This window comes from Physeter macrocephalus, chromosome 4, assembly GCF_002837175.3.
Source record: "Physeter macrocephalus isolate SW-GA chromosome 4, ASM283717v5, whole genome shotgun sequence".
Taxonomy (NCBI): domain Eukaryota; kingdom Metazoa; phylum Chordata; class Mammalia; order Artiodactyla; family Physeteridae; genus Physeter; species Physeter macrocephalus.
This window is the reverse complement of record NC_041217.1, coordinates 67,820,339-67,836,377: the sequence shown is the minus strand read 5'-3', so window position 1 is coordinate 67,836,377 and position 16,039 is coordinate 67,820,339. Positions and strand designations below refer to the sequence as shown.

At 46.2% G+C, this 16,039-nt stretch overlaps 1 protein-coding gene across 2 annotated transcripts; it reads left to right on the top strand.

Moving 5' to 3' along the window:
• Positions 1-391: 391 nt before the first annotated feature.
• Positions 392-4,884, top strand: FCRLB (Fc receptor like B). Of its 2 annotated transcripts, XM_007120741.2 has the most exons (6): positions 392-461; positions 771-791; positions 1,129-1,383; positions 2,976-3,242; positions 3,896-4,186; positions 4,469-4,884. In XM_007120741.2, the coding sequence occupies exons 1-6, from the start codon at positions 431-433 to the stop codon at positions 4,882-4,884; spliced, it is 1,281 nt and encodes a 426-aa protein (XP_007120803.1). In that variant the 5' UTR covers positions 392-430. The 2 variants fall into 2 exon arrangements, with proteins under 2 accessions (XP_007120803.1, XP_007120805.1); XM_007120743.2 differs by lacking the exon at positions 771-791 and having other exon boundaries at positions 431-461; positions 4,000-4,186; positions 4,469-4,623.
• The last annotated feature ends 11,155 nt before the right edge of the window (positions 4,885-16,039 follow it).

Below are 16,039 nucleotides of genomic sequence, written 5' to 3'. Positions count from 1 at the left end.
TGGGTGGACCTCAAGGGCATGAAGATGTCTTTCTCAATTGAGGCTTATGGAGCCTGCTGGAGGATGGGGAGGAGGTGGGATGTCACCTGCCAGAGTCTGGGGTTCTGTGTGGCTTTCGTGGGCTGAAAAGGGCACAGACTCTGCTCAGCAGGCCTTCTCTACAGGAGTTGAGGCTGGCCTGAGATGTGAGGTGGCTTCAGGGGTTGTAGGTGGGACAATGTTTGGTCCTTGGGACACCTGAGAGTGACACGTATCCAGCCTGTCTCCTGCTCTCTCCAGTCCACCGTCTTCAGGAATTAGAAATGGGTGGGAGAAGCAGCAGTGTCTCCGAGTACTCAGTGGTCAGCACTGGCCATCTTCTCTCTCTCTCTTCCCCCATCCCACGCCAGTGCATCCCCATTGGTTTACAGCTGCTGCTGACAGATCCATCATGTGGGAACTGACAGCCCTCCTGCTCCTGGGTGAGTCCTCAATGAGGTAACAGTGGCATAGGACTTTGGGTGTGGGGAAGAGTGGGGGCCAGGGTATTTCTGTGTGTGTGTGTGTGTGTGTGTGTGTGTGTGTGTTGGGTGAATATTCAATCCTTGATTCGTTACCTATTTTTGGAGAGGAAAAGAGGAAGGGGCTTTCTGAGAGCTGAGAGAAATAAAGGCAGAAGAAAAACAGGTCTTGAGACTGGTTGAATCTTTCCTATGGTCAAGAGAGTCCCTTTCTTTCCTCTCATCTCCAACATTCTCCTTCTTCTTGCTTCTTTATTTCTTGTTTTGCAGTTCCAAGCAGTGGGCAAGCTGGTGAGTCTTACACATCCCTCATCCAAATTTTCTACAACTTCCACTCCAACCATCCCAAGTGACCTGCTTGGGTACTCCCCACTTCTTAGCTGTTCTGGGGTAGTGACTCTTCTCATGGCTCCTCAATCTCAGTGACTCAGTTTGCCTGTAGGCACTGCCACTTAGAAATGCTGCTGACCAGGAGACTAGTTTGTAGCCCAATGTGGTCTCTCCTCTCGCAGGGATGGGTCCTGGAAGCTAGCGTTTTCTGAGATTTCCCAACCTCAGACCTCATCTTTGGGCACCTCACCTTGATTCTCTTTTTCACATTGCCCCCTCCCATACCCCACCTTCCCAGCTACTCTGGAGAAGCCCATATTGTCTCTACACCCACCCTGGACCACAATCTTCAAGGGGGAAAGGGTAACCTTGCGGTGTGATGGGTACCACCCTCTGCTCCTGGAGCTCCGACCCATCAGCACTCTCTGGTATTTGGGCCACCTACTCCTGCCCTCTCACAAGAAGAGCATCGAGGTGCAGACACCAGGGGTGTATCGATGCCAGACACGGGGAGCACCTGTCAGTGACCCCATCCACCTCTCCGTATCCAATGGTGAGTGTTTGAGCACGGGGGAGGGGCAGCACACATGTCCTCTGGTAGTGATGGCCCTCCTGTGGGGAGGACACTGGGCCACTCCCATTGGGGCAGGAAGGAGGGGGTTATATTGAGTCTCTGGGGGCAGGCAGGGACCTGCTTGGCACTATGTGAGAGATGCAGTAAGCCTTGCGTGGCCCCAAAGGTCCCCTTACCATCCTGCCACAATGGACACTAAATAAACATTTCTGTTCATTTAGTAGCTCAGAAGAGAAGAGGCTCCAAGGACCTGGTATACTGAATAGAGAACTTCTGAGGAGGGGGGTTGGGTAGGGATAGAAAGGGCAAAGCAAAGCAGGAAAAGTGAGGGTCCCTGGGCAGGCTGCATGCAGCTGGGGGAATTACTCCTGCTTGAACAGTGTGATGCTTCTCCATGCCTCCCATCACTAAAATACGGCCAATGACAGTATCTATTTCTTTGGTTGTTGTGAAGATTAAAAATGAATTATGATAGGTTTTCAAAGAAAAAAGCAGATGAAGAAAGCACTTCAGCAAAATTTTATTATAGACATGTACACATGTGTACATAAGAGTCAATTAAGAAACTAATTCCCTGAGGGATAAAGGATTTCCAAACAGGATAAGGAAATAACAGGAAATAACAGTAATTTGTTCATTAGGGCACAGGATTGGCTACTTTGTAGGGAATATGATGTCATTTTAGCCTGGTAGGCTATATTTTGCATTCAGAATTTAAAGATCATCACTCAGTGTTCCGATTAGCACTTATACTTCACATCCATACTCTGTGGTTTCTTGTTTGGGGTATCTTGATAGCGAGTACAGATAAGATATTGAATATGATAGACAGTAGTTACTGCTTGCAGAACTGTGAGTAGCACAGAGATTGTGGCTATCACTTGCAGAGTTCTTTCTCGATGTAAAACACCTAAAGTGGCATCTAGCAGACACCAGGGCTATGTAAGTGTTGGCTATGATGATGATGGTGATCAGGTAAATAAGGGTGCTGGGGGAGGTGCCTAAGGCTGGGGGTGGGGTCAGGTAAGTTTTCTCAAGGAGACAGGATCTAAGCCCAGATCTGCAAGTAAGTAGGTCTCAACTACAGCAGGTGAAGGGGTCTTCTTGGCAGGTACAAAGCCTCTGGGCTCAGAGCAGGGCCAGTTCTCCCAGCAGTCCAGTATGTATGGACTTAGCCTGCATTAGGAATGGAAGGTGGAGAGAGAAAAGGAGACATGGGGCAGGGGAGAATCCTGAGATGGTGCTGAAAAGGCAGGCAGGGGGCAGGTCAGGAAGGCCCTGATACCATCCTAAGGAGTTTAAACTGGATTCTGATGGGCATTACTCTTTGAGGCTGGAAGCCAGTCTCAGGCATCTTTGTCTTCTTAGTACCTAATAAAAGGCTGGCCTTCCCCTTTCCTTCCCCCTCATCTTCTGATGCTTCTTGTTCTGAGGCTCCTGGGGTGCCCAGTAAGGGGAGAGGGAGTTGGAGAGGAGAAAGGGGGAGGAGGGGGGAGCAGGGAGGCGGAGAAGTATGGGAGACCCCAAGGGCTGGACTTTCTCTTGGAGTCTGTCTGTGCTGACTGTCGTAGACTGGCTGATCCTGCAAGTACCCTATGCTGCGGTGTTCGAGGGCGAGCCGCTGGTCATGCGCTGCCGCGGTTGGTACGACAAGGTCGTCTACAAACTTCACTACTACCACGATGGCCAACCCGTGCGCTACTTCCACTCCAGCGCCAACTACACGGTGCCCCAGGCGCGCGCCAGCGATAGCGGGCGCTACCAGTGCTCTGGCACCATGCGCATCCCGGTGGAGAGCGCGCCCATGTTCTCCGCCAAGGTGGCCGTGACCGTGCAAGGTGGGACTTGGGGCCGGGGAGGGAGGCAAAGGAGCCCTGGGAAATTCTGGGACAGAAACCAGGCGGGGAAAGGAGGGGCGGAGGTTACAGTAGCTGGCACATGGCGGATTTCTCTGCGGGACCAAGTACACGTTCTCCTCTCTTCCTCCTCAGTGAAGGCGCCCTTAATCTGTAGCCTGCGTGGGGGCAGGTGTCCCTTCTCCCCGATACACATCCAGCTTCTTACTCCGGGTAGAGACCCCCATATTGGGGTCAGCTCTCTCCGCAGCCCCAGCCAGAAAGACAGAGGCAGTAGATGGGATCACTGTGGGACTAGGGCGAGGCAACTGCTCCTGAGCGTCTTGCGAAGCAGGCGCAGCGACCCCCTTCTAGGCTGGTGAACCCGAGCTGGGTGTCAGTCGGGAGGTGACACGAAGCGTCATACCTGGTCCTGCCTCCTTTCAAGCTCTCCCCTCCCTCGTGGACTCGTTCCCCACATTTCAAAAGACTTTCCTCCCTCCACGTGTACTCACAACCTCCTCCCTGGTCGGCTACGGTCCCTTGTGGGAAACCGGGAGAGGGGTCGTGGGACCGTGAACCAGCCGGACCTGGTTCCCTGGGACCCTTGCGCCGGCCTAAAGTGCATCCTTAGCCACTGGGCTCCCTCTCCGCAGAGCTGTTCCAGGCGCCGGTGCTGAGGGTGATGGGCCGGGTGGAGGCTCGCGGCGCGGCGCTCGGCGGAGTGGTCTTGCGGTGCGAGACGCTCCTGCACCCTCAGAAGCGCGACACGCCGCTGCAGTTCGCCTTCTACAAGTACAGTCGCGCCGTGCGCCGCTTCGACTGGGGCGCCGAGTACACCGTCCCCGAGCCCGAGGTCGAGGAGCTGGAATCGCACTGGTGCGAGGCTGCTACCGCCAGCCGCAGCGTCCGGAAACGCAGCCCTTGGCTGCAGCTTCCGGGGCGGGGTGAGTGACTGCCCTTCCGGAAGCCCACCCGGGCGGGTAGCCCCGCGTCCGTCCCTCTGGAACGCCTGTCTCCCCCGCCCCCCTTCTCCCCGCGCCTTCTATCTCCATTCCCCGTCTCCGCCCACCTCCCCCTTCCTTCCCTCCTCTCCACCTCTGTTCCCACCCTCCTCACTCCCCTTACTCCCCTCCCCGGCCCGGCGCTTCTCTCCCACCGCCTCCTTATCCCGCAGCCCTTGGGAGAAGGATTTCAGCCGTGCGGTTCTCTGTGTGTTGCGTTCACAGGTTCTCCCCTGGACGTGGCGTCCACCACCGTCCCGGTCCCACAGGCCGCGGCTTTGACGCCCGGTAACAAGCCGCTTTCCTTCAGAAAGCCCCCGCTGTCCGGATCGGTCCCGTCGGTCACCTCCGTCCCTAACACCACCTCAGCCGGGCTGCTGTTCCCCGCGGGCGGAGCCCCCACTGCTGGGCCACCGGCCTGCTCTCCGCTGACCCCCTTGGAACAAACCACTGGAGCCCTAAAACCCGACGTGGACCTTCTGCTCCAAGAAATGCAGCTGCTCAAAGGCCTTCTCAGCCGGGTGGTCCTGGAATTAAAGGAGCCACAGGCCTTCCCAGAGCACAGGGACACACTCGAGACCCCCGCTTCCCACTTTGCTGTGAGTCAGGGAACCCCTGAGACCAGTGCTGTGGAGAGCTGAGGGAGGGGGTGGCTACTGCCCCCTCTCCAGGCGTATCCATCCCTGGTCTCTCCTGCTTCCCATCACGTGGACACCCTACAAAGCCATCTCTGCACCCCTCTGTCTTACCGTGGCTTATAAAGTGTGGTGGCTGCCATATCAGTCTAAAACAGCACATCCTTGTAACCACAAGGCCTTCCCTCTGATGGCTTCCTTCCCCTCACAGATTTCAGTAAGGAAGGAGAAACCTGTTACTTACTACTTTGAGGTATATGTTTGGAAGTTGAATTTAGTCGTCCTTAGCTTTTCATATAAATCCACCCAACATGTATTTCAGCACAGGCAATTTTTTGGTACTTAAGGTTATTTGGTACTAAGCTCTTTGCAACATTTAAGGGTCAAGTTGTAATTATTCATCATGAATTTAATGTTAAATTTTAAAAGACTTTCAGTTCTGTTTCTGATGAGTGTATACCCTCAAAGTCCTGGGCTAGTTTTAGAGAGGGAAAGGGACTCGTGTGGGCCTCCATTCCAGGTTATAAGGGTCAGCATACTGTTAGACTCACCCAGATGCACCTCCTGCACCAACATAGCTAGACAGGCTGATGGGCTCTGGTGGCAGCAGGCAGGCCATGCTCACTTTAGCCTAACTAAACAAGTGGTACTATTAGCATCAAGAAATCTCTTTGAAGAAAGTTTAAGACAAATTCTCAAAATTGCTGAATTCTAGTTTTTAGCAGGTTCTTACCTCCCTAAGAGCCATTCCAGCACTAACATACAATTCAATTTTTATAAGTCCCTCATCTGCCTACTAAAACTATTGGTTTTCTGCAAGTCTGGTGTGAATTATTCCCAGGAGGTTTATTTCTCATTAGGTCCTTACCCTTCATCAGTTACCCTTTACTGCTAAGGCTTAGAACTGATAACAACTCTACCCTCCCATCCTTCTACTTGATACATATTCAGTCACAATGCAATTTCCCATTTCTTTTTGAACTATTAACCAGAATAACATCAACATACTTCATCCTTTTCTTCTTAGTATTATCTTCACCATGTTATTACTGCAAAGTCACTGAAATTATAAAAAAGAGAGAGGCAGGTGGGTACACACATAAATTACAGTGCAATGTGATAAGTGCTCTATGAAACACTGGGAATTCAGAGGAGGAAGCTGAATCTTGAAAGAAGAGCAAGATTTCACCAAGTAGAGATGTGAAAAGATTGAGGGGTAGGGCATGCAGGCTGAGGGTGCAAAGGCAAAGAGACATAAAAGACCATGGTGTGTTTGTAGAGCTGCAAATAATTGAAAGTGGTTGGAGAATTATGTGTATTTATGCATGTGTGTGTGGGGGTGTGTGTTTTAGGGAGAAGGTGGCAGGAGATGAACATGGGGAAGTAGGAAGTGATCAGAACATGAAAGTCTTGTTAAGAGGTTCTTTAACCTGTTGGATATTTGGGATGGATATTTGGAAGCATTCCTTATTGAGGGCATCAATAAGCCTTACTGGAGGAGAAGCTAATTTAAAATTACAAAAGAGCAATCAAATAAACTGATCTCAGTGGACACTTGCTTAACCCTGAGGAGGTATGTCCAGGCCCTATAATCCAGTACTGGGGTTCTGGTTTACAAGGGTCTTTGTGGTTCTGATTTCCACTTTTCTAATGCAGGCTTAGCTCACTTCTCAGAACTCTCCCCCAGCAAGCCTTCCTTGGCTAACCCCACTCTACTCCCGTGGCCCCTGAAGTTTCTGCCATCCCTGATCTAGACAGGAAGTGACTAGCATTAGTATCAAGAGTCTAAGTAATCAAAGAATCGAGTCATTAAAAAAAAAATCAGTTGATACGTATAACTGATTCACTTTGCTGCACAGCAGAAATTAACACAACATTGTAAAAGAACTATTCTCCAATAAAAATTAATTTAAAAACTCAGTTGATCATTTTTTAAGAGCAAAAGAGTGAAATAGCCATTCAAAAGAGAGTTTTATCTCTTCAGTATCTCCTCATTCACACCTTGTTAGCAGCCACAATATCTTTCTTCCTGTCCTGACACATACCTCCATTTAGGGCTATGGATATGGGGAGTGGGGAAGAACAAGAACTTATGGGTTAGAATGATGTGTGTGTGGCGGGGGAAAGAGTGAGTTTTATGCCCTCTAGTCTCCACTGTCTTTAAGCCCCCCAGCTCTCGTTGATCTTCCCCTACAATACCTGTTAATGATCTCCCGGGAAGACCTGCATTAAGGAAATATCAAGAGATATCAGACAGGCAGCTTACTGGCCATGCTCCTCTGGGGAAAAAAAAAAATCCTCATCCAGCTTCTGTTTCAGGTTCCAACATGCATTTAGGGAAGCATTGGGCTAGCCCAGGCTGCCTAAGGAGCATCTCAGGCTCATTCCCAAGCAGCAAGGGTAGCAATAAAATGCTGGAGAAGCCTGGGGAGGAAGCTGCTTCTCTCTGGTTCTCTGATCACTTCTGTGTCTCAGACTCAGACCTCAACCCTAAACCTGTGGGAGTCCATACCAGATACCAGGCAAAGAACCCAAATGTCCTCCACCAGACAGCAGAAAGGGTTCGGGCAAGTTTCATTTGGATCTCAGCTTTACTCTCTCATTCTGTCCTCCCTGAGTCTAAGTTTCTTATCTGGGCTTAACTCTATGGAAAGAAGGAACTCAACTCTTTGGGTTCTACATTTATGACTTTTTCCCTAAAAGAGTGAATCAAATCCTAGGTTAATGTCCAAACTCCCTATCATGACATATAGAGCAGTCACACTGACCACTTGCTCTTTCCCCAGCACACCAGCCTCTTTCATGCCTCTGTGCCTTTACATATACTTTGGCCTCAACCTCTGTTGGTGGGGAGTGGGCTGCACACGCCTTCTGAGCCCAAGATCTCTCATTTGTCAAAAGAGGGAAATAAGAGTACCCTTACAGAGAGAGACAGACAAAGAGACTTTTTCATTACTAGAGGTTTTAAGACATGGGATGCTAAGGTGCTTAAAAGCACAGAGGAGGAGCACTAAACTCAGTGTGGAGGTTCACAAATCACTTACCAGAGGGATGATATTTGCCAGTCCCTACTGATGAGCTCTTAGATTATTTTTAAACTTTTGCTGTTTTAAATTATGCTGCAATTAATATTCTTACACCTATATCTTTTTTTTTCGGTACGCGGGCCTCTCACTGTTGTGGCCTCTCCCGTTGCGGGGCACAGGCTCCGGACGTGCAGGCTCAGCGGCCATGGCTCACGGGCCCAGCCGCTCCGCGGCATGTGGGATCTTCCCGGACCGGGGCACGAACCCGTGTACCCTGCATCGGCAGGCGGATTCTCAACCACTGCGCCACCAGGGAAGCCCCTTACACCTATATCTTTATGCACATATTTGAACATATCTGTGGGATAAACTCCTAGTCTTAAGTAGAATTGCTGAATCAAAGAATGTGAGTCTTTTTAAATTTTAATAGATATTTTCAAATTATGCATGAGAGAGCTTGTTTCTCTTACCCTAGTCAGGATAGCACATCATCATACTTATATATTTCTGAATTAGACCCAGAGAACCTCTTGACTCTTTATCTGCTATTGAATTCCCCCAGTTGGATCTTGGTAACATTACTAACCTTGTGTTGTGCAACAGCCCAGCAGTACAGTCCTTCCAGAGTCAATATCCCTGTTTGTAATCCTAACCCATCCGTCTTCTGAATTCTTGTTAGCTGGTCTGCAGTTAACTAAGAGAAATATACTCCTGTCTATATTTCCTTATTAAATGAGAACTTTCTGCCAAGTAGAGCTCTTATTCCAAGCCAGGTCATCCTGGTTCTGCATCAAATTCTCAACATGTACTACAGTTTGCCCATATTGGTTTAGTTTATTCCCCAGTCATTACACCTACAAAGATAATTGGTCTCAATGCTTGACATTCTAATTATAACGAGGCCTCATGTAACTGTACATCCCTGATTCAGCTAACATCTGAGGCTGAAGAATTGGTATAGTACACGTTAGCCTTTTTCAGTTCAAAGGAGCCGATCTCATTACAGTGATGTGGGAAATGACCACTCTCCCATTTCTTTGCAGTTAATATGCTCTTAATGTAGCGTGTTAAGTTGTAATAGCCAAGCTAATTAGCTTTGGACCTAGAGGTGACAGAGTATAGAAATTAAGAACCCTGGCTAAGCAGTTAATAGACTTGGGTTCAAACATCACTTTTACTACTTACCAGCTGTATAGCCTTGGGCAAGATACTCTGTCTCTAAAGTTGTGTTTCCTCATCTGCAAGGCATAATTATAATAGTATCTTCCTTACAGAACTGCTAGAAGGATTAAAAGAGATTATGCAAGTAACATACTTGGTAGAAGCCGTAAATGGTTATTATGACTGTAATTCACTGAATCTAAAATGACGTTGACTGTAGGTTGCACCATTAAAGAGAACACTAAGAAAGGAAATTGTGGCCAAGTAGCCACACGATGTCTTTTAGGCTTAATTAGAAACAGAAAATTAAAAAATCAGAATCACTCTAAATATTCATAAAAAAGGACACTATAAGGAAAATAAATTGGGTAAGGTATTCCTAAAACTATTTCACTTTCAGAGTCTGACTTTTCTGAAACACTTTTCCACTCAGATTTAGCCAAGTCTGTGTTTTCCCATTCTTGTAACATATTCTTTCCTGTGAAGAGCATTAGTTTCTTAAAAGAAGCCATAACAAGAGTAACAGTTATCGTTGCCAGACTCTTAGGCTGGTTTTGCAATTATCTGGAGTTAGCTTACTTTTGACTTCTACTTCAGGAATGTTGCTAAACATGTCTGCTTCACCACTCACTCCACTTCTCCTCACAACCTATGAATATTTCACCTTCATCTCTAGAAATTTCTCCCAATATGCTCACATCCATTCTTAAATTTTGATGCCAGTACTTTAATGTTCATGCTTGCTTTAAGCAATGAAAACTATGACAAGACAACAATTATAAGATGCATCGTGGTTTCAAAGATGTTAAATGTAGTTGGAAAAAAATTATTTCTTAGAATTAATAGAATACAAAATGCACCCTAAAAGCAAATCTAGGAAAGCAAATTTCAAAATGTCTAGAAAAAAAGTTACATATGGCACTACATGTAGCCTGAGACTAAAGGTGGACTTCTTTTGAGTTGAAGTGGAGGTTCTCAAAAATCTGAAAGGAATTTAAAGCCTGTTTAGTTCAGCCAAGAAACCACTTATTGAGACCTTCTAAACTTCTCCTGCCATGTGGCCACGCTTGACTTTTTGTGAGAATGTGGTCCTTATTACCTCCCAAGGACAGCCCACTCTATCTCAGGATAGCTCTGGTAATTAGAAAATTCTTCCTATGGATAATGAGCAAAATGATTTCGTTATAGCTTCTACTCACTGTGCCTCCTAGGGTTACACAGAACAGATCTAATCCCTGGTCCTCTTGTCAGGGCTTTAGATGTGTAAAGACACTGCTTAGGTTATGCTTAGTTTTCTTAAAGATAGACTTTGTTTCAGTGTTTTCGACTGTTCCTAATTTTGAGTTCCTTCTCATCCTGGCTTTTCTTTCTTTCTTTTTTTAAATATTCAGAGTTCTTTTTTTTCTTTTTTAATTAATTTAATTAATTTATTTATTTTTGGCTGCATTGGGTCTTTGTTGCTGCGCGGGCTCTCTCTAGTTGTGGCGAGCGGGGGCTGCTCTTCGTTGCGGTGCGTGGGTGCGTGGACTTCTCATTGCGGTGGCTTCTCTTGTTGTGGAGCATGGGCTCTAGGCGCACAGGCTCAGTAGTTGTGGTGCACGGGCTTAGTTGCTCCGCGGCATGTGGGATCTTCCCGGACCAGGGCTTGAACCCATGTCCCCTGCATTGGCGGGCGGATTCCCAACCACTGTGACACCAGGAAGTCCCCATCCTAGCTTTTCTGAGCACACCTCCAACTGCTCTATATTTGGTTTAAAATGTGGGACCCACAACAGAATGCCGTTTCTCAGGTGGCTGTGTCCAGGGAGAATGAGGCAGGAAGGCAGAATTTTATTTTTATTTTTTATAATTAAGCAATTGCACTTGTGTCAGGATGTCAAAAGTGATATTTCATGATATAAGAGACATGGAATTCTGAAGCCGGATCATCGTACCCAGAATTTACAAAGGAAATGTTTAAGGATCTGTTGTTCCCTGACTTTTGGACTCTGAAATCACAACAAGGAGATAAAAAGGGGTCAGAGTATGGAGAAGAGAGAAGGTCTGTGAAGGTTTCTTTGCCGTGTGAATAGTCTCCATCACAATTCTTACTCATGGTGGGGAGTTTTGGAAAGTTTACCCTCTCCTCATCAAGCCTAATAAGGGAGATGCCCATGGACTCACCCAGAGAGGTCTGAAATGTGTTGCCCATAGTAGGGAGACACAGGGAACTAGGCCTGACTCATCCCTGAGAAAGCTAAGGTGAATTGTGGCTGTAGGATGGAAGAGCCTGTTTTGGGATTCTGCACTACAGAAGTTGCTGGGGCAAAGCCATGTATGTATGTATTTCCATAGTCCATGAAAGACAGAGAGCTGGCATGGGTTCCTGTACAATAAGGAGGGGTTGAAAAAAGCACCAAAAAGCTGGAGGTGAATCTAGATTCTTAGGGGTTGAGGAAAGAGGTGCAAGTGCACTCCTGGAAGAAAGGTGCATCTGCCTTGAATAGAGGAGAGCATTCCCCCCAAGCAAACATCTCTAAAAAGTCCACAAAAGTGCCCATGGGAGAAAGAATTGGCCAGTCATTTCCAAGCTGAGAGAGCAGGAAGCTGCCCAGCCAAAGAACTTTCTACTGCCTTATCTATCCTCCCTCCCTTCCCTATTCTCTCCTACTTTGGCCTAGGTGAGGTGAAAAGGAAACAGACACTAAGGAGAGAGGGAGGAAGTATGGAGAGAGAAAGAGAGAGAGAGAGAAACCAATCAAGCTCCTTTCCCAAGTCAGGACCTAAACTGAGTAAGTAGGAGGACAAAGAGTTATCTCTGAATTAAGACTGAAGGTCTGATTAACATCTAGGACTGGGTGCTCTAATTCATAAATTGAAACTATGCTTGTGACCTAAAGTTGTTAAAAGACTATCCATTATCAAGACAAGCACAAAAAGCAGGGATTGGCTCAAAATTTAATGTACACATGAATCACCCCGGGCTCTTTTGCAAATGCAGATTGTGATTCAGTGGGTCTTGGGGGGAGCCTGAGAATCTGCATTTCTAACAAGTTCCCAGTTGATGCCAGTGCTGGCATCTTGGGTCACACTTTGAGAAACAAGGGGAGCAGGGGATTACCCCACTGAATGAATTTTAAATGGATTATAGAAGATTAAAAAAGCTTCATTTGAGGGAATTCTCTGGTGGTTCAGTGGTTAGGACTTCCACTGCAGGGGGCCCAGGTTCAATCCCTGGTCAGGGAACCGAGATGTCACGTTGCAAGGCCAAAATATTTTTTTTTAAAAAGGTGCATTTTCAATGTTCATTTCAGCACTATTTACAATAGCCAGGACATGGAAACAACCTAAGTGTCCATCGACAGATGAATGGATAAAGAAGATGTGGCACATTTATACAATGGAATATTACTCTGCCATAAAAAGAAGCGAAATTGAGTTATTTGTAGAGAGGTGGATGGACCTAGAGTCTGTCATACAAAGTGAAGTAAGTCAGAAAGAGAAAAACAAATACCGTATGCTAACACATATATATGGAATTTTAAAACAAATGGTTCTGAAGAAACTAGGGGCAGGAAAGGAATAAAGATGCAGATGTAGAGAATGGTCTTGAGGACATGGGGAGGTGGGGAGGGGAAGCTGAGATGAAGTGAGAGAGTGGCATGGACATATATACACTACCAAATGTAAAATAGATAGCTAGTGGGAAGCAGCCACATAGCACAGGGAGATCAGCTCGGTGCTCTGTGACCACCTAGAGGGGTGGGATAGGGAGGGTGGGAGGGAGATGCAAGAGGGAGGGGATATGGGGATATATGTATATGTAGAGCTGATTCACTTTGTTATAAAGCAGGAACTAACACAACACTGTAAAGCAATTATACTCCAATAGAGATGTTAAAAAAAAAAGTACATTTTGATCATGCTATGAATTGTGCTTTCAACATATCCTATCTGCTATCGTCCAAGGGTCCTGCCTCTCATCTCAGCACCACAGAGCTAGTGCCTGGACACTGGGATCGCTGCTATTGCTACTGCAGAAAAAACCAACAGCTTCCTCAGACTGGCTCCGGAAGCTGCACAAGTATAGCCTCTGCCTCACTTTCACCTTCCATATGTTGTCCAAGAGCTTCTGAGTGGCCAGACCTAAGTTACACCCTGTACCTAGCTGCAAGGGAGTCTCAGTCCCTTTTAGCTTTCCAGGCTCTGCAGTTCAGAAAGGCGCTTGAGAAGGTAATGAAGTGGATGTTCGCCCCACCTCCACAGACAATAAAGGGGTGAGTCCTACCTAGGCTTTTACTACTGTAAAGGACCTAGAGATTTAGGCCAACTTGTTAATTTTAGAGATCAGGAGATGGAGACGCCGAGACTAAATGACTTGTTAATGGTGGGGGTAGAAATAGAGCTCAGGTCTTTTGACAAGGGGTTCAGTGTAACCTAAAGAACAGCCACTCTCCCAGGAGGCAAGTGATATTGTCCAGCCTCATTAAGCTTATTGCTTGCAAACCCACCCAAGACACTGTTTTCATCTAAGGCATACCTCTTCGACCCCCAATTTATATTTATGTAGTTCATTTGGGGGATCAAAGTACAGGATCTTATATTTATCTTTTTTGAATTTTGTCTTTGTTAGCTTAATAAGACAATTTTGGATCCCAATGTAGTCCCTCTCAGCGGTAATACATGCAGATTAGTAAGCATGTCTTCTGCACCATAATCCAAATCACTATAAAAAAAAAGTAGAATCAGACAGATTAAAGAAATTTAGATGATGGCTCCATCTCACTAGAAATTTCTCTCATGATTGCCATGGATCCATTTTTCTCTCTTTGGGTACAATTGTTTAACCTATTACCAACCTATTCAATTGCTCTAATGTCCAGTCTATATTTCTCACCCTTATCTACAAGGAGATCTGTCTAAAAGACTGGAGAAGTACAGATTCAGTGGGTGAGCATTTCCCCTAATCTGCCTGTCTACTCATTGTCAGAAAAAGAACAGGCTATCAGGGCAAGACTATTCTTGGTAAGCTCATGCTGGCCCCTAGTGGATGCTTCTTCTCTTCTCCTCCACCTCCTCATACTTCCCCCTTCACCCCCCCTCCTTCTTCCTCTTCTTCTTCCCTTTCCCCTCTCCCTCCTCTCCTTCTTCAGTTGAGGTAAGATAATTGACATATAACATTACACTAGTTTCAGGTCTGCAAGTAATGATTCAATATTTGTATATGTTGCAAAGTGATCATCACAATAAGTCTAGTTAAAATCCTTCACCATACATAGTTACACTATTTTTGGTGATGAGAACTTTTAAGATCTACTCTCTTAGCAACTTTCAAACAGTATTATTAACTAGAGTCACCATGCTTTCTATAGTTGATAATATTAGAGCTAATATAGCTGCTTCTTTTTATAAGTACTTACAAGATATTCCTGCATTAACCTGCATCATTTTGGATTAGAGGCAACCAGTAATGGTTTGACAGCCTAAAGGTATAGAAGCAGATGGGACTTATCCACTTAGTACCCCACTATCCATTTTCCATTTAGTGACCCCACTAAGGGATTCTGAGACCCTTTGTGAAAGGGGCTGTGGAAAGAGTAGGCCTGTGCAGGACATGTAGTAGCCCCTTCCGTCCAATAAGGGCTGCAAATCTGTGTGGCTGCTATTAGGACTGGATGTGGCTGGTGGGACTGAACACATGTCCTAGGATTGCTTGTGAAGTCTCAAAACAAATCGTTCATTTTCAGACATATTGGGCATATACTTAACGAAACATTCTCAAGTGTCTTAGCCCTCATATCCCTGTGCCTTCCCTCTCACTGCTCTTTGTCTTTCCACCACATTTCCAGCCCTTTCTCCCTCATCTCTCCCTCACCTGTGGGAAAGACCCAACTCAAATGCCACCTTCCCAGAGAATTTTTCCCAGTTTCCTCCAGCCAAAGTAAGTTAATTTTTTCTTTTTCTGTCTGAGCCCCCAAGCATTTTGTTTTACTGTCAGTTTAACACATGACTTGGGTATTCGCACCCCTGTCTGCATAGTGGAAACTTGAGTCTAAGGGCTTCATCTTATTCCATGCTGCATCCCCACTTTGGGACCATATAAAAATGCTTCTATTGAACATCCAAATCTAATTTTTTTCTCTTTATTTGGGCAGTTTCCTCCTGCCAGCTTGAACGTTTATAAATGGCCTATCTCTGTTTTCAGTTCTCATGGCTGGTGATGAGTAATTATTGGTAGGCATGGGCAAAGAAATATATCTTGAAAGATATGAGACAGTGGATATGAAACACACTTAGAAGCAGCAGCGGAGTATATTTGGTAGTAAGGAGGGGCAAGGAACAACATTTTAAAGGATTTAGAAATATTCTGTGGACTGACCAAAAGTTTATAGGATTTCTGAGTTTTATACTTTAAAATCATTTAGGGAATGTTAGAACAGGCGTTATTAGCCTTGCCTTTTTGGGGTGGGGCCACTGAAATTCAGAGGGCTTAACTGGCTTGGCCACATTATATAATTAATACATGATGGAACCAAAACTTAAGTCTAGGACTTGTGCATACAAGTCCAGAGTTCTTTCCATTACAACACACTTGACTACATTTAGACTGCAAGAGAGCTCCAAAGGTTGTAACATTGGGAAGGGGCAACTGTGGCCATTCTCTATATTTTGTTTGTCTGGGAAAGAGTGGAGGGAGAGGAGTTCTGCAAAATGTAACCCAGCAAACCTCTGACATGCAGCAGGGAACATCTGTGGTCTCCTTTGCTCTACTCATTTCTCTGTTTACGACTTTCTCCTTGAGTCAAAAAAGGAACTGAGAGCACGACCCAGATATCACCAGCCAGTTCCTGCCCCAGTATTTCTCGTATGGATAGTCCTACAGTGTGATGAGTTTGTAAATACTGGGGGTGGGTGGGCGACGCAGCTGGGAATAAGGCAGGAGGAGTTGTTGGATCAGTTGACCAAGTTGTCCTTACTTAACGAGGGGGCTTCAA